This window comes from Hemitrygon akajei, chromosome 6 (assembly GCF_048418815.1).
Source record: "Hemitrygon akajei chromosome 6, sHemAka1.3, whole genome shotgun sequence".
NCBI lineage: Eukaryota > Metazoa > Chordata > Chondrichthyes > Myliobatiformes > Dasyatidae > Hemitrygon > Hemitrygon akajei.
In genome coordinates, this window is record NC_133129.1 from 186,524,309 (window position 1) to 186,543,312 (window position 19,004).

General features: G+C 58.1%; 1 protein-coding gene across 3 annotated transcripts in view; it reads left to right on the top strand.

The window, feature by feature from the left end:
• The window catches only part of LOC140729772 (ras association domain-containing protein 8-like), a 110,339-nt gene that overhangs the window by 78,569 nt on the left and 12,766 nt on the right, over positions 1-19,004 (top strand). For 2 of the 3 annotated variants that reach the window (XM_073049970.1, XM_073049968.1), the window contains exons 2-3: positions 8,220-8,368; positions 10,911-11,665. In XM_073049970.1, the coding sequence (XP_072906071.1) occupies positions 8,242-8,368; positions 10,911-11,665 (882 nt within the window). In that variant the 5' untranslated portion in view covers positions 8,220-8,241. Of the gene's footprint in view, positions 1-7,900; positions 8,007-8,219; positions 8,369-10,910; positions 11,666-19,004 lie in introns of those variants that run through there. The other variant, XM_073049969.1, reaches the window with a different exon arrangement.

Genomic DNA, 19,004 nt, shown 5'->3' on the forward strand with positions numbered 1-19,004 from the left:
GTGTTTGACGGGGTAAATCTTGGCTTTCTCTCTGGATCAGAAGGCGTTTGACGGGGTAAATCATGGCTTTCTCTCTGGACTCTGCACACATTCAGTCTCTGACTGTGTCTTGTTGCCCGTGTCTGTCTATTTTTACTCTGTCACAACATGCCTGATCAAAGTCAATGGACCCCTTTTGCTTTGGGGGGGGGGGGGGGTGAGTATGCATCAGGGCTGCCCGATGTTGGGGCAAATGCACTCTGTGTACAGCCTTTTCTGTGCCCCTCTTAACTGGTTGACAGTCTGGTACTGGTGAACAGGACACAATGAAAGTTTTATGACTTACGCTGACGATGTCCTTACGACATCGACCCTGTTGACCTACAGAGGATGCGAGACTTCCAACTGGTCTTCTGAGCCACATCCTCTGCCAGGGTCAACAGGAGAATGTGCTCTGCTCTTTCAGTGGCTCAGTGGGAGATGGACTCCCTGTCAGAGGGGCATCAAGGACCTGGGGGACTACCTAAGCTTCACTGCAGAGACTTGGCTGGCGAACTGGCGGGTCTAGAGACGAAAGTCTCTGGGGTTGGTAGCAATATTCTACCAGGGCAGGGCGCTGGTCATTAACAAGTGGGTAGCCTCCATGCCTTGGTACCAGCTGGTCACTCTAGTCCCACCGACTGTATTTGTCACCAGGATCTGACGATGTTGGTGGACTTCTTCTGGGGCACACCAGGCATTGGGTCTCTGCTGCCGTCCTGAGTCTTTTGATTGCAGAGGGTGGTCAGTCTCTGGGTGTACGTACATACCCAGCTGGCAGCTCTCTGCCTCGGGACCCTCTGAGATGGCACGCACAGGCGGTACACTTTCTTTGCTTGTGGCATTGCGTAAGGAGGGCACATGGCTCCCGGTGCGAGCATCAGCCACGTCACCATGTGGGAGATGCCAGGGTTTTACAAGAAACTCTGCAGGTCTGGAATGGTCTCTTCTGGTCAGAGTACTCCTGCACCCACAGGGAGCAGAGCTCATGTCATTTCCCATCCTGCCACAGTGGATGTGGAGTGACTCCATCCACACCGGACCCAAACCTTGAGATCTCCTTTGGGAGCTGGTCCCACGTAGCATGAGCTGTCTCGCAGATGCCCGCCATGCCGTTCCACGATATGTCGAGACGGTTCCCGTACGGGCTCCCCTTGCACACTTTTCACTTCAGTGCCCTTGCCTGCCATCCGGGCACACTGTGGTGGTCTGGCTCACTGTCAGGCAGTGAGGGAGGCCACCAGTAGAAGTCTCTCTATGCAGGGGTCCCTCCTCTGTACATTAGGAACCGGGGGTGGAGGGGGGTTGTACAAGGCAGTACCATGGAATAGATTCCTGAGCATCTTCGCTGTTACTCTGTCCACCTGTCTTGTCTGTGGCCGGGAGGAGTCAGTGTACCATGCCTACGTGGATGCGAGAGGTTGCAGCCCGTTTGAATATCTGGAGGGGCTGCTACTCAAGTTCTGGCTGCACTTCAGCCCACGTTCCTGGTATGGTTACCCAGTCGGGAGGGTCACTCGGAGGATGTCCTGGTAGGCTTGCCTCTTAGACCTGGCCAAGATGGCCATTCGTGGGTCCAGGCAGTGGGCTGTCGAATGCTCTGCTTGAGCCGACTGCTGCCCTCTTCCAGGGGAAACTTTCATGCTAGGGTTTCCTTGGAGAAGATCACACTGTGGGAGGGGGGTGGTACCGAGGGAGGGTCACACTGTGGGAGGGGGTGGTACTGAGGGAGGGTCACACTGTGGGGGGGGCAAATAGGATTAGTTTGAGATTAACTTGATGCCTCACTCTATTAGTTTGAGTCCAAAGCCTTGCTGAACTCTGGACCATGGCAAGAGCTCCGCTCTCCTGGATTCTCCTTGTTCTCACTCAGAGTCAGGGTCATGTATATTGTCATGGAATTTGTTTTGTGGTCGCAGTACGGTGCAGACAAATAAAATCACAAACATAAACAAGAAGGTGGTGTTCATTCAGAAATCAGACGGCAGAGGGGAAGAAGCTGATCCTGAATTGTTGACTCCAGTAGTAATGAGAAGACGACCATTATTCAGACACAAACTTGTGTTAAACACTACATTAGTTGCACTGACCTCTCCAGCATTGAGAATATTTTCAAAGGCGATGCCTCAGGAAAGCAGCATCCCATCGTTAAGGACCCCCCATCACCCAGGACATTCCACGTCTCATTGCTGCCATCAGGGAGGAGGTACAGGAGCCCGAAGACACACACTCAGTGTTTCAGGAGAAGCATCTTTCCCTCTAAAGTCAGACATCTGAGTGGATAGAGGACCCATGAAGACACCTTCTCTATATTTTTCTCTTATTTATTGCATGGATTGTTGCTGTGTGTGGCTGCTGTGAAACAACAATTTCATGATACATGTCAATGATTCTGAACCACTTGCTCAGTCCGACTCTTCCCCACCTGCTCATGACTCAAGGTGAATGTGATCAATTTGCCACTGACTGGGGTCCAATCCCTCTGGCACTTTCCTCCTTCCCACCCCCTCCTTGGGGCATTTCCCCACATCCCCGCCCAACCAGTGAAACTTTATCTCAGCGGCCTGGACAATGTTTTCCAGAGTATGGGGGAGGTGAGTGGTTAAAGATTACCTACTCCACCCACTTGTTAACCACCAAAAAAACGAGATAAAGATGAGCTTTATTTGTGACACGTACATCAATACAAACTGTGAAACGCATTGTTTATGTCAACAACCAGCAGTCTGGGGGCAGCCCACAAAAGTTGCCAAGCTTCTGGCAATAATGCAGCACATCCACAACGTACCAACCCGAGCCTTAATGTCTTTGGATTGTTCATTTACAGGGCGAGATTGCTGCTTCCAATGCTAGCGTTTATTCCTTATCTGTAATCACCCTGGCGATGGGGATATTCACTTTGTCCGTTTGGGTGGGAGACACGATGAGGGAGAACATAGATCATAGAACAGTACAGCATAGGAACAAGCCCTTCAGCCCACAATGTTGTACTGAACCAATTAAATCAGTAATCAAATGGCCAACTGAACCAATCTCTTCTGCTTACACAATGTCCAGATCCCGCCATTTTCCTCACAGTCATGTGCCCATCTAAATGTCCCTAATGTATCTGCTTCTACCACCATCCCAGGCGGTGCATTCCACATACCTATCGCTCTCTGGTTAAAAAAAACTTGCCCCTCACATCTCCTTTGAAATTATCCCTCTGCCTTAATTAAATGCATGTCCTCTGGTATCAGACATTTCGACCCTGGGAAAAAGACAATGTCTGTCTACTCTATCTATGCCTCTCATAATCTTATAAACCTCTATCAGATCTCTCCTCAGCCTCCGACACTCCAGAGGACACAACCAAAGTTTGTCCAGCCTCTCGTGATAGCACATGCCCTCTAATCCGGGCAGCATCCCGGTAAACCCCTCCTGCTCCCTCTGCAAAGCCTCTACATCTGACCGGAACTGTGTGCAATAATCAGATGTGGGCTAACTAGAGTTTTATGAACAGAACTGCCTGAACTCAATCCCTTGACTCTTGAACGTAGCCACATTCAGAGAGTTATGAACTTGAACCCAAACACCCCTCTACTCATCTCGACTCTATGGATCTGAGTAGCCACAATGAGAAACTGCGGTGGATTTTGTAGACGGTACACTCTGCGACTACTGAGGGTGTGTTAGCAGGCTAGATGGCCTTCTCTCTAGACTTTTAGAGCACTACACGACAAAAACAGGCCCTTTGGCCCATCTAGTCCATCAACACACACCCAGACCACTGCCCTCCATATCCCTCCCATCCCATATACTTATTAAAATGTCTCTTATGTGTTGAAATTGAACCTACATTCACCACCATCTGTGTAAGAAATTCCACCTTTCACCCTTGACCTATATAGCCTCAAGTTGTAGACTCACACGACCTTAATGGAAAAAGCAAGACACACAAAATGCTGGGGGAGCTCAGCAGGCCAGGCAGCATCTATAGAGAAGAGTACAGTTAACATTTGGGACTGAGACCCTTCTGCAGCCTGCACCGTTTCCCAGCGTTTGTGCGTGTTACTTGGATTTCCAGCATCTGTAGATTTTCTTTTCTTAGTGGAAAAAACCTGCCTACATTGACCCTATCTACAGTCCTCATAATTTTGTATACCTGTATCACACCTCCCGTCATTCTCCTACGCTCCAGGGAATAAAGTCCTACCCTATTTAACCTTTCCCTATAACTCAGGTCCTCAAGGTCCACAACCATCAGACTGGATAAATCCCCAGAGAGTCTGACGCGCTCTCCCCTCGGACCCTGTGAGAGGCAAATGCAAAAATTGCAGAGATATTTAAATCATCCTTAGCGATAGATGAGACACCAGAAGATTGGGAAGATAGCCAATGTTGTTCTGCTGTTTAAGAATAAACTAGGAAATTATAGATAGATAGATAGATAGATAGATACTTTATTCATCCCCATGGGGAAATTCAACTTTTTTTCCAATGTCCCATACACTTGTTGTAGCAAAACTAACTACATACAATACTTAACTCAGTAAAAAATATGATATGCATCTAAATCACTATCTCAAAAAGCATTAATAATAGCTTTAAAAAGTTCTTAAGTCCTGGCGGTTGAATTGTAAAGCCTAATGGCATTGGGGAGTATTGACCTCTTCATCCTGTCTGAGGAGCATTGCATCGATAGTAACCTGTCACTGAAACTGCTTCTCTGTCTCTGGATGGTGCTATGTAGAGGATGTTCAGAGTTTTCCATAATTGACCGTAGCCTACTCAGCGCCCTTCGCTCAGCTACCGATGTTAAACTCTCCAGTACTTTGCCCACGACAGAGCCCGCCTTCCTTACCAGCTTATTAAGACGTGAGGCGTCCCTCTTCTTAATGCTTCCTCCCCAACACGCCACCACAAAGAAGAGGGCGCACTCCACAACTGACCTATAGAGCTGATTAAGGACTGTGGCATGGCTTTGTGCGTGATAGATCATGTCTAACCAATCTTATGGTTTTTCGAGGAAGTTACCAGAAAAGTTGATGAAGGGAAGGTGGGTGGACGTCATCTTCGTGGACTTTAGCAAGGCACTCGACAAGCTCCCACATGGGAGGTTGGTCAGGAAGGCTCGGTTGCTCAGCATTAGTAAATTGGATTAGACATTGGCTTTGTGGGAGAAGCCAGAGAGTGGTAGTAGATGGTTGCCCTGACTGGAGGCTTGTGACTAGCGGTTGTGCTGCAGGGATCAGTGTTGGGTCCATTATTGTTTGGCATCTGGATGATAATGTGGTTAACTGGATCAGCAAACCTGGACTGGGAGTGCAGTGGTCAGTGAGGAAGGCTATTATGACTTGCAGTGGCATCTGAGCCAGCTGGAAAGATGAGCTGAAAAATGTTAGGTGGAATTTAATGCAGACAAGTGTTAGGTGTTGCACTTTGCTGGGACCAACGGGGTAGATCTCACACAGTGGACGGTCAGGCACAGAGGAGTGTGGTACAACAAGTGGATCTGGGAATACTGTTTTTCTTCTGTTGATCAGGGTCAATAAAGCCAAATTAAATCCACTGCGATTCAATGTTGTAAAACAATAAAACATGAAAACTTCCCAGAGGGGTGAATACTTTTTGATAGGCACTGTATATGCATACTAAATAGTTAAGTCAAAATAAGTTATGCAAAATAACAAATAAAAAAGTAGTGAGGTAGTGTTCACGGGTTCAATGTCTATTTAGAAATCGGATGGCAGAGGGGAAGAAGCTGTTCCACAAACTCTGAGTGTGTGCCTTCAGGCTTCTGTACCTCCTTCCTGACGGTATCAGTGAGAAGAGGGCATGTCCTGGGTGATGGGGGTCCTTAATGATGGACAACGCCTTCCTGAGGCACCAGTGCTTGAAGATGTCCTAGATACTATGGAGTCTAGTACTCAAGATGGAGATGACTAATTTTACAACTTTCTTCAATCCTGTGCAGTAGCCTCCCGCTTCCTGCCTCCACCCGCCCATACCAGACAGTGATGCAGCCTGTCTGAATGCTCTCCACAGTACATCTGTAGAAGTTCTCGAGTGTTTTAGGCAACAAACCAAATCTCCTCAAACTCCTAATGAAATATAGCCGCTGTCTTGCCTGCTTTAAAGCTGCACCGATATGTTGGGATCAGGTTAGATCCTCAGAGATATTGACACCCAGGAACTAGCTCATTCTCTTCACTCTGATATCTCTGAGGGTTGGTGCATGATCCTTTGTTCTATTCTTTCTGAAGTCTACAATCAGTTATTTGATAGGGTAATGCAAGCAGGCTTTTTCCACTGAGATTGGGGTGTGACTACAATTAGAGGTCATGGGTTAATGTGAAAGGTGAAAGTTTAAGGGGAACATGAGGGGAAACTTCTTCACTCAGAGGGCCATGAGAGTGTGGAGTGAGCGTCCTATGCAAGAGGTGCATGCCAGCTCAATTTCGATGTTTAAGAGAAGTTTGGATAGGTATGACGATGTCAGGAATATGGAGGGCTATGGTCCCTGTGGAGGTCAATGGTTCAGCATGGACTAAATGGGCTGGAAGGCCCGTTTTCGTGCTGTGCCTTACTATGACTATAATCTGATTGTAGTAAGGGACCTTTTAAAATCCTGAACAGCGGGTAGGAGCTGTCCTTGAGCCCAGATGGGAGGGGTGGGGAGAGCAGAGAGAATGTCCAGGGTGTATGGGGGTCTTTGATTACGTTTGCCGCTTTACTGAGGCACTCTGGTGGCACTGTGTCCATTTGTTCCCCAGTCAGCAGCCCTGCCCCCTCTGTCCTCAAGAACTGCCTGAATTTGCCAAGCAGAGTTCCCCTTTCATCGGTAATTGTTGTGTGATGATTAATACGCTCTACAACGCCAGGCATGTGACGGTGTCATAGTAGCATTGCTCAACCTGGCTCTGCCCTGGAATGCAGAGCGGCCGAGGAATGTGATCAGCATTCACAGGCTCTCTGTACAGGAGCTGCTCTCTCCCTCCCTCCCAGCACGAGGGAATTTCCTCCCGGCTCACTGTGCCTCCAGTGCACTCCCTACCTGTCAGCTGCTCTCTCCCTCCCTCCCGGCTCACTGTGCCTCCAGTGCACTCCCTACCTGTCAGCTGCTGTCTCCCTCCCTCCCAGCACGAGGGAACTTCCTCCCGGCTCACTGTGCCTCCAGTGCACTCCCTACCTGTCAGCTGCTCTCTCCCTCCCTCCCGGCTCACTGTGCCTCCAGTGCACTCCCTACCTGTCAGCTGCTGTCTCCCTCCCTCCCAGCACGAGGGAACTTCCTCCCGGCTCACTGCGCCTCCAGTGCACTCCCTACCTGTCAGCTGCTCTCTCCCTCCCTCCCGGCTCACTGTGCCTCCAGTGCACTCCCTACCTGTCAGCTGCTCTCTCCCTCCCTCCCGGCTCACTGTGCCTCCAGTGCACTCCCTACCTGTCAGCTGCTCTCTCCCTCCCTCCCAGCACGAGGGAACTTCCTCCCGGCTCACTGTGCCTCCAGTGCACTCCCTACCTGTCAGCTGCTCTCTCCCTCCCTCCCAGCACGAGGGAACTTCCTCCCGGCTCACTGCGCCTCCAGTGCACTCCCTACCTGTCAGCTGCTCTCTCCCTCCCTCCCAGCACGAGGGAACTTCCTCCCGGCTCACTGCGCCTCCAGTGCACTCCCTACCTGTCAGCTGCTCTCTCCCTCCCTCCCGGCACGAGGGAACTTCCTCCCGGCTCACTGTGCCTCCAGTGCACTCCCTACCTGTCAGCTGCTCTCTCCCTCCCTCCCGGCTCACTGTGCCTCCAGTGCACTCCCTACCTGTCAGCTGCTCTCTCCCTCCCTCCCGGCTCACTGTGCCTCCAGTGCACTCCCTACCTGTCAGCTGCTCTCTCTGTGGAGTCCATGGAGGGGAGGCTGGTTTCTGTGATGTGGGGAGCTGTGTCCACACTCTCTGCGGTCACGGGCGGAACAGTTGCCGTTCCGTGTAGTGATGCATCTCGATAGAAAGCTTTCTGTGGTGCGTCAGTAAAAATTGGTGGGGGTCAAAAGGGACATTTTAAGTTTCTCTAGTCTCCTGAAGATGCTCGTGAGCTTTCCTGGTCACGGGATCTGTGTGCTTGGATCAGGACAGGCTGTTGGTCTGGCCAGAGGGTCACTCTGTGGGAGGTGTGGATGGCTAGGCGGGACAGGGTGAGGGGTGCCAGGGGTGACTGTTCTCTCCCTGTTGCAGAGCCTTGTCTGCGTGGGACCCGATGCCAGTGTCGGCCGGCACCCTGATGGAGCTGAAGGTGTGGGTGGAGGGTGTGCAGAGAGTGGTGTGTGGAGTGACCGAGGACACCAGCTGCCAGCAAGTCGTGATCGCTCTGGCACAGGCTATAGGTGAGTGGGACAGAGGTGGGTGGGGGTGAAGGAAGGGTTTGGGTGGGAGAAGAGGGGTGGTGGGGTGGTTGTGGAGATGGGTGAGTGAGGGGGTGAGAGGTAGGTGGGTGGTGGGGGGAGGGGTTTGGATGGGAGTGGAGAGGCAGTGGGGTGGTTGTGGAGATGGGTGAGGGGGAGAATGGGGTTATGGGGATTAGGGCAGAGGTGGGGAGAGATGGTGTGGTGAAGGGAGGAGTTTGGGTGGGAGAGGAGGGGCGGAGGGGTGGTTGTGGAGATGGGTGAGGGGGGAGTATGGGGTTATGGGGATTAGGGCAGAGGTGGGGAGAGATGGTGTGGTGAAGGGAGGAGTTTGGGTGGGAGAGGAGGGGCGGAGGGGTGGTTGTGGAGATGGGTGAGGGGGGAGAATGGGGTTATGGGGATTAGGGCAGAGGTGGGGAGAGATGGTGTGGTGAAGGGAGGAGTTTGGGTGGGAGAGGAGGGGCGGAGGGGTGGTTGTGGAGATGGGTGGGCAGTGATGGGAGGGATTTGAGTGGGGAAGAGGGGTGGTGGGGTGGTTGTGGAGATGGAAGGGGGGAGAATGGGGTTATGGGCATTTGGGGCAGAGGTGGTGAGGGGAGGCAGTGGGGTGGTTGTGGAGATGGAAGGGGGGTTTGGGGGATAGAGGAGGGTGAAGCGTTACGAGTTTTGGGCAGAGACAGGTGGGCGGTATAGATGAGGTGTGGTTCCAGTCACCCTACCTGGGAATGACCCTGTGTCCTCTCCCCCACTGTGATGCCTCTAACCCTGTGTCCTCTCCCCCACTGTGATGCCTCTGACCCTGTGTCCTCTCCCCCACTGTGATGCCTCTGACCCTGTGCCCTTTGCCCCCACTGTGATGCCTCTGACCCTGTGTCCTCTCCCCCACTGTGATGCCTCTGACCCTGTGCCCTTTGCTCCCACTGTGATGCCTCTGACCCTGTGTCCTCTCCCCCACTGTGATGCCTCTGACCCTGTGCCCTTTGCCCCCACTGTGATGCCTCTGACCCTGTGTCCTCTCCCCCACTGTGATGCCTCTGACCCTGTGCCCTTTGCTCCCACTGTGATGCCTCTGACCCTGTGTCCTCTCCCCCACTGTGATGCCTCTGACCCTGTGCCCTTTGCCCCCACTGTGATGCCTCTGACCCTGTGTCCTCTCCCCCACTGTGATGCCTCTGACCCTGTGCCCTTTGCCCCCACTGTGATGCCTCTGACCCTGTGCCCTTTGCCCCCACTGTGATGCCTCTGACCCTGTGCCCTTTGCTCCCACTGTGATGCCTCTGACCCTGTGTCCTCTCCCCCACTGTGATGCCTCTGACCCTGTGTCCTCTCCCCCACTGTGATGCCTCTGACCCTGTGCCCTTTGCCCCCACTGTGATGCCTCTGACACTGTGCCCTTTGCCCCCACTGTGATGCCTCTGACCCTGTGCCCTTTGCCCCCACTGTGATGCCTCTGACCCTGTGCCCTTTGCTCCCACTGTGATGCCTCTGACCCTGTGTCCTCTCCCCCACTGTGATGCCTCTGACCCTGTGCCCTTTGCCCCCACTGTGATGCCTCTGACCCTGTGTCCTCTCCCCCACTGTGATGCCTCTGACCCTGTGCCCTTTGCTCCCACTGTGATGCCGCTGACCCTGTGCCCTTTGCCCCCACTGTGATGCCTCTGACCCTGTGTCCTCTCCCCCACTGTGATGCCTCTGACACTGTGCCCTTTGCCCCCACTGTGATGCCTCTGACCCTGTGCCCTTTGCCCCCACTGTGATGCCTCTGACCCTGTGCCCTTTGCTCCCACTGTGATGCCTCTGACCCTGTGCCCTTTGCCCCCACTGTGATGCCTCTGACCCTGTGTCCTCTCCCCCAGTGTGATGCCTCTGACCCTGTGCCCTTTGCCCCCACTGTGATGCCTCTGACACTGTGCCCTTTGCCCCCACTGTGATGCCTCTGACCCTGTGCCCTTTGCCCCCACTGTGATGCCTCTGACCCTGTGCCCTTTGCTCCCACTGTGATGCCTCTGACCCTGTGTCCTCTCCCCCACTGTGATGCCTCTGACCCTGTGCCCTTTGCTCCCACTGTGATGCCTCTGACCCTGTGTCCTCTCCCCCACTGTGATGCCTCTGACCCTGTGCCCTTTGCCCCCACTGTGATGCCGCTGACCCTGTGCCCTTTGCCCCCACTGTGATGCCTCTGACACTGTGCCCTTTGCCCCCACTGTGATGCCTCTGACCCTGTGCCCTTTGCCCCCACTGTGATGCCTCTGACCCTGTGCCCTTTGCCCCCATGGTGATGCCTCTGACCCTGTGCCCTTTGCCCCCACTGTGATGCCTCTGACCCTGTGCCCTTTGCTCCCACTGTGATGCCGCTGACCCTGTGTCCTCTCCCCCACTGTGATGCCGCTGACCCTGTGTCCTTTGCCCCCACTGTGATGCCTCTGACCCTGTGCCCTTTGCCCCCACTGTGATGCCGCTGACCCTGTGCCCTTTGCTCCCACTGTGATGCCGCTGACCCTGTGCCCTCTGCTCCCTGCCGCAGGTCAGACAGGCCGTTATGTGCTGATTCAGAGTTTCCAGGGCAGTGAGCGCCAGCTGATGCCGACCGAGTGTCCAGTCCAGCTGCTGACCGCGTGTGGGCAGTCTGCTCGCGACATCCAATTCATCCTGCGCCGTACCGGCCACACCGCCCCGGAGAACCCCCCCCCAGGACTCGCCCACGCCCGGCCCAAGAAGTCCCTGACCTTCAGTGGTGGGGCGCCAGAGCCCTCTCAGCGGGAGAAGTGGAAGTCCCGGGGGGCCAAAGCAGGCCCCCCCACCAAGCAGGACCTGGTCCAGCTGATCCAGCGGCAGCAGAGGCAGCTCGAGGAGCTCGCGGAGAGGCACAGCGCCTGCCTGCCGGAGACGGCAAGCCGGAGGCAGCCCAGAGAGCCAGAGGAGGAGGTGGCAAGGGGAACCCAGAAGGATGAGGAGGAGGGATACTGGGAGCGGGAGCTGCAGGCAGAGCGGTGGAGGGAGAGGGAGCTTCTGAACCACTTGGAAGAACTGAAGGGGAACATGCAGGAGGTGGCAGAGAATCTGCTGGGCATGGGCCACCGAGCTCAGCTACTGGGCCGTGAGATCTCACAGGAGAGTGAGAGAGCGAGGGCGAAACAGCTGGTCGACCAAAACAGCACCAGGGTGGCCATCGGCCACGTGCAAGCCAACATCCAGAGTATCGACGAGGAGAACCAGCAGCTGCAGAGGTCCCTGCTCGCGATGGAACAGGCGTTAGAGAAGGCCGAGCTCAGGCTGCAGGTGAGGCTGGTGAGGCAGGGGAACGGGGTGGGTCAGTGTCACACCACACACAGTCCGGCAGGGGAACGGGGTGGGTCAGTGTCACACCACACACAGTCCGGCAGGGTGGGTCAGTGTCACACCACACACAGTCCGGCAGGGGAACGGGGTGGGTCAGTGTCACACCACACACAGTCCGGCAGGGGAACGGGGTGGGTCAGTGTCACACCACACACAGTCCGGCAGGGGAACGGGGTGGGCCAGTGTCACACCACACACAGTCCGGCAGGGGAACGGGGTGGGTCAGTGTCACACCACACACAGTCCGGCAGGGTGGGTCAGTGTCACACCACACACAGTCCGGCAGGGGAACGGGGTGGGTCAGTGTCACACCACACACAGTCCGGCAGGGGAACGGGATGGGTCAGTGTCACACCACACACAGTCCGGCAGGGGAACGGGATGGGTCAGTGTCACACCACACACAGTCCGGCAGGGGAACGGGGTGGGTCAGTGTCACACCACACACAGTCCGGCAGGGGAACGGGGTGGGTCAGTGTCACACCACACACAGTCCGGCAGGGGGGGTCAGTGTCACACCACACACAGTCCGGCAGGGGAACGGGGTGGGTCAGTGTCACACCACACACAGTCCGGCAGGGGAACGGGATGGGTCAGTGTCACACCACACACAGTCCGGCAGGGGAACGGGATGGGTCAGTGTCACACCACACACAGTCCGGCAGGGGAACGGGGTGGGTCAGTGTCACACCACACACAGTCCGGCAGGGGAACGGGGTGGGTCAGTGTCACACCACACACAGTCCGGCAGGGGAACGGGGTGGGTCAGTGTCACACCACACACAGTCCGGCAGGGGAACGGGATGGGTCAGTGTCACACCACACACAGTCCGGCAGGGGAACGGGGTGGGTCAGTGTCACACCACACACAGTCCGGCAGGGGAACGGGGTGGGTCAGTGTCACACCACACACAGTCCGGCAGGGGAACGGGGTGGGCCAGTGTCACACCACACACAGTCCGGCAGGGGAACGGGGTGGGCCAGTGTCACACCACACACAGTCCGGCAGGGGAACGGGGTGTGTCAGTGTCACACCACACACAGTCCGGCAGGGTGGGTCAGTGTCACACCACACACAGTCCGGCAGGGGAACGGGGTGGGTCAGTGTCACACCACACACAGTCCGGCAGGGGAACGGGGTGGGTCAGTGTCACACCACACACAGTCCGGCAGGGGAACGGGGTGGGTCAGTGTCACACCACACACAGTCCGGCAGGGTGGGTCAGTGTCACACCACACACAGTCCGGCAGGGGAACGGGGTGGGTCAGTGTCACACCACACACAGTCTGGCAGGGGAACGGGGTGGGTCAGTGTCACACCACACACAGTCCGGCAGGGGGGGTCAGTGTCACACCACACACAGTCCGGCAGGGGAACGGGGTGGGTCAGTGTCACACCACACACAGTCCGGCAGGAGAACGGGGTGGGTCAGTGTCACACCACACACAGTCCGGCAGGGGAACGGGGTGGGCCAGTGTCACACCACACACAGTCCGGCAGGGGAACGGGGTGGGTCAGTGTCACACCACACACAGTCCGGCAGGGTGGGTCAGTGTCACACCACACACAGTCCGGCAGGGGAACGGGGTGGGTCAGTGTCACACCACACACAGTCCGGCAGGGGAACGGGGTGGGTCAGTGTCACACCACACACAGTCCGGCAGGGGAACGGGGTGGGTCAGTGTCACACCACACACAGTCCGGCAGGGGAACGGGGTGGGTCAGTGTCACACCACACACAGTCCGGCAGGGGAACGGGGTGGGTCAGCGTCACACCACACACAGTCCGGCAGGGGAACGGGTTGGGTCAGCGTCACACCACACACAGTCCGGCAGGGGAACGGGGGGGGTCAGTGTCACACCACACACAGTCCGGCAGGGGAACGGGGTGGGTCAGTGTCACACCACACACAGTCCGGCAGGGGAACGGGGTGGGTCAGTGTCACACCACACACAGTCCGGCAGGGGAACGGGGTGGGTCAGTGTCACACCACACACAGTCCGGCAGGGGAACGGGGTGGGTCAGTGTCACACCACACACAGTCCGGCAGGGGAACGGGGTGGGTCAGTGTCACACCACACACAGTCCGGCAGGGGAACGGGGTGGGTCAGTGTCACACCACACACAGTCCGGCAGGGGAACGGGGTGGGTCAGTGTCACACCACACACAGTCCGGCAGGGGAACGGGGTGGGTCAGTGTCACACCACACACAGTCCGGCAGGGGAACGGGGTGGGTCAGTGTCACACCACACACAGTCCGGCAGGGGAACGGGGTGGGTCAGTGTCACACCACACACAGTCCGGCAGGGGAACGGGGTGGGTCAGTGTCACACCACACACAGTCCGGCAGGGGAACGGGGTGGGTCAGTGTCACACCACACACAGTCCGGCAGGGGGGGTCAGTGTCACACCACACACAGTCCGGCAGGGTGGGTCAGTGTCACACCACACACAGTCCGGCAGGGGAACGGGGTGGGTCAGTGTCACACCACACACAGTCCGGCAGGGGAACGGGGTGGGTCAGTGTCACACCACACACAGTCCGGCAGGGGGGGGTCAGTGTCACACCACACACAGTCCGGCAGGGGAACGGGGTGGGTCAGTGTCACACCACACACAGTCCGGCAGGGGAACGGGGTGGGTCAGTGTCACACCACACACAGTCCGGCAGGGGAACGGGGTGGGTCAGCGTCACACCACACACAGTCCGGCAGGGGAACGGGGTGGGTCAGCGTCACACCACACACAGTCCGGCAGGGGAACGGGGTGGGTCAGTGTCACACCACACACAGTCCGGCAGGGGAACCGGGTGGGTCAGTGTCACACCACACACAGTCCGGCAGGGGAACGGGTTGGGTCAGTGTCACACCACATACAGTCCGGCAGGGGGGGTCAGTGTCACACCACACACAGTCCGGCAGGGGAACGGGGTGGGTCAGTGTCACACCACACACAGTCCGGCAGGGGAACGGGGTGGGTCAGTGTCACACCACACACAGTCCGGCAGGGGAACGGGGTGGGTCAGTGTCACACCACACACAGTCCGGCAGGGGAACGGGGTGGGCCAGTGTCACACCACACACAGTCCGGCAGGGGGGGTCAGTGTCACACCACACACAGTCCGGCAGGGGGGGGTCAGTGTCACACCACACACAGTCCGGCAGGGGAACGGGGTGGGTCAGCGTCACACCACACACAGTCCGGAAGGGGAACGGGGTGGGTCAGTGTCACACCACACACAGTCCGGCAGGGGAACGGGGTGGGTCAGTGTCACACCACACACAGTCCGGCAGGGTGGGTCAGTGTCACACCACACACAGTCCGGCAGGGGGGGTCAGTGTCACACCACACACAGTCCGGCAGGGGAACGGGGTGGGTCAGTGTCACACCACACACAGTCCGGCAGGGGAACGGGGTGGGTCAGTGTCACACCACACACAGTCCGGCAGGGTGGGTCAGTGTCACACCACACACAGTCCGGCAGGGGAACGGGGTGGGTCAGTGTCACACCACACACAGTCCGGCAGGGGAACGGGGTGGGTCAGTGTCACACCACACACAGTCCGGCAGGGGAACGGGGTGGGTCAGTGTCACACCACACACAGTCCGGCAGGGGAACGGGGTGGGTCAGTGTCACACCACACACAGTCCGGCAGGGTGGGTCAGTGTCACACCACACACAGTCCGGAAGGGGAACGGGGTGGGTCAGTGTCACACCACACACAGTCCGGCAGGGGAACGGGGTGGGTCAGTGTCACACCACACACAGTCCGGCAGGGTGGGTCAGTGTCACACCACACACAGTCCGGCAGGGGAACGGGGTGGGTCAGTGTCACACCACACACAGTCCGGCAGGGGAACGGGGTGGGTCAGTGTCACACCACACACAGTCCGGCAGGGGAACGGGGTGGGTCAGTGTCACACCACACACAGTCCGGCAGGGGAACGGGGTGGGTCAGTGTCACACCACACACAGTCCGGCAGGGGAACGGGGTGGGTCAGTGTCACACCACACACAGTCCGGCAGGGTGGGTCAGTGTCACACCACACACAGTCCGGCAGGGGAACGGGGTGGGTCAGCGTCACACCACACACAGTCCGGCAGGGGGGGGTCAGTGTCACACCACACACAGTCCGGCAGGGGAACGGGGTGGGTCAGCGTCAGACCACACACAGTCCGGCAGGGGAACGGGGTGGGTCAGTGTCACACCACACACAGTCCGGCAGGGTGGGTCAGTGTCACACCACACACAGTCCGGCAGGGGAACGGGGTGGGTCAGCGTCAGACCACACACAGTCCGGCAGGGGAACGGGGTGGGTCAGTGTCACACCACACACAGTCCGGCAGGGGAACGGGGTGGGTCAGTGTCACACCACACACAGTCCGGCAGGGGAACGGGGTGGGTCAGTGTCACACCACACACAGTCCGGCAGGGGAACGGGGTGGGTCAGTGTCACACCACACACAGTCCGGCAGGGGGGGTCAGTGTCACACCACACAGTCCGGCAGGGGAACGGGATGGGTCAGCGTCACACCACACATAGTCCGGCAGGGGAACGGGTTGGGTCAGTGTCACACCACACACAGTCCGGCAGGGGAACGGGGTGGGTCAGTGTCACACCACACACAGTCCGGCAGGAGAACGGGGTGGGTCAGTGTCACACCACACACAGTCCGGCAGGGGAACGGGGTGGGCCAGTGTCACACCACACACAGTCCGGCAGGGGAACGGGGTGGGTCAGTGTCACACCACACACAGTCCGGCAGGGGAACGGGGTGGGTCAGTGTCACACCACACACAGTCCGGCAGGGGAACGGGGTGGGTCAGTGTCACACCACACACAGTCCGGCAGGGGAACGGGATGGGTCAGTGTCACACCACACACAGTCCGGCAGGGGAACGGGTTGGGTCAGTGTCACACCACACACAGTCCGGCAGGGGAACGGGGTGGGTCAGTGTCACACCACACACAGTCCGGCAGGAGAACGGGGTGGGTCAGTGTCACACCACACACAGTCCGGCAGGGGAACGGGGTGGGTCAGTGTCACACCACACACAGTCCGGCAGGGGAACGGGGTGGGTCAGTGTCACACCACACACAGTCCGGCAGGGGGGGTCAGTGTCAAACCACACACAGTCCGGCAGGAGAACGGGGTGGGTCAGTGTCACACCACACACAGTCCGGCAGGGGAACGGGGTGGGCCAGTGTCACACCACACACAGTCCGGCAGGGGAACGGGTTGGGTCAGTGTCACACCACACACAGTCCGGCAGGGGAACGGGGTGGGTCAGTGTCACACCACACACAGTCCGGCAGGGGGGGTCAGTGTCACACCACACACAGTCCGGCAGGAGAACGGGGTGGGTCAGTGTCACACCACACACAGTCCGGCAGGGGAACGGGATGGGTCAGTGTCACACCACACACAGTCCGGCAGGGGGGGTCAGTGTCACACCACACACAGTCCGGCAGGGGAACGGGGTGGGTCAGTGTCACACCACACACAGTCCGGCAGGGGAACGGGGTGGGTCAGTGTCACACCACACACAGTCCGGCAGGGGAACGGGGTGGGTCAGTGTCACACCACACACAGTCCGGCAGGGTGGGTCAGTGTCACACCACACACAGTCCGGCAGGGGAACGGGGTGGGTCAGTGTCACACCACACACAGTCCGGCAGGGGAACGGGGTGGGCCAGTGTCACACCACACACAGTCCGGCAGGGGAACGGGGTGGGTCAGTGTCACACCACACACAGTCCGGCAGGGGAACGGGTTGGGTCAGTGTCACACCACACACAGTCCGGCAGGGGAACGGGGTGGGCCAGTGTCACACCACACACAGTCCGGCAGGGGAACGGGGTGGGTCAGTGTCACACCACACACAGTCCAGCAGGGGAACGGGGTGGGTCAGTGTCACACCACACACAGTCCGGCAGGGGAACGGGGTGGGTCAGTGTCACACCACACACAGTCCGGCAGGGGGGGTCAGTGTCACACCACACACAGTCCGGCAGGGGAACGGGATGGGTCAGTGTCACACCACACACAGTCCGGCAGGGGAACGGGGTGGGCCAGTGTCACACCACACACAGTCCGGCAGGGGAACGGGGTGGGTCAGTGTCACACCACACACAGTCCGGCAGGGGAACGGGATGGGTCAGTGTCACACCACACACAGTCCGGCAGGGGAACGGGTTGGGTCAGTGTCACACCACACACAGTCCGGCAGGGGAACGGGGGTGGGTCAGTGTCACACCACACACAGTCCGGCAGGAGAACGGGGTGGGTCAGTGTCACACCACACACAGTCCGGCAGGGGAACGGGGTGGGCCAGTGTCACACCACACACAGTCCGGCAGGGGAACGGGGTGGGTCAGTGTCACACCACACACAGTCCGGCAGGGTGGGTCAGTGTCACACCACACACAGTCCGGCAGGGGAACGGGGTGGGTCAGTGTCACACCACACACAGTCCGGCAGGAGAACGGGGTGGGTCAGTGTCACACCACACACAGTCCGGCAGGGGAACGGGGTGGGTCAGTGTCACACCACACACAGTCCGGCAGGGGAACGGGGTGGGCCAGTGTCACACCACACACAGTCCGGCAGGGGAACGGGGTGGGTCAGTGTCACACCACACACAGTCCGGCAGGGGAACGGGGTGGGTCAGTGTCACACCACACACAGTCCGGCAGGGTGGGTCAGTGTCACACCACACACAGTCCGGCAGGGGAACGGGGTGGGTCAGTGTCACACCACACACAGTCCGGCAGGGGAACGGGGTGGGTCAGTGTCACACCACACACAGTCCGGCAGGGGAACGGGGTGGGTCAGCGTCAGACCACACACAGTCCGGCAGGGGAACGGGGTGGGTCAGTGTCACACCACATACAGTCCGGCAGGGGAACGGGGTGGGTCAGTGTCACACCACACACAGTCCGGCAGGGGAACGGGGTGGGTCAGTGTCACACCACACACAGTCCGGCAGGGGAACGGGGTGGGTCAGTGTCACACCACACACAGTCCGGCAGGGTGGGTCAGTGTCACACCACACACAGTCCGGCAGGGGAACGGGGTGGGTCAGTGTCACACCACACACAGTCCGGCAGGGGAACGGGGTGGGTCAGTGTCACACCACACACAGTCCAGCAGGGGAACGGGGTGGGTCAGTGTCACACCACACACAGTCCGGCAGGGGAACGGGGTGGGTCAGTGTCACACCACACACAGTCCGGCAGGGGAACGGGGTGGGTCAGTGTCACACCACACACA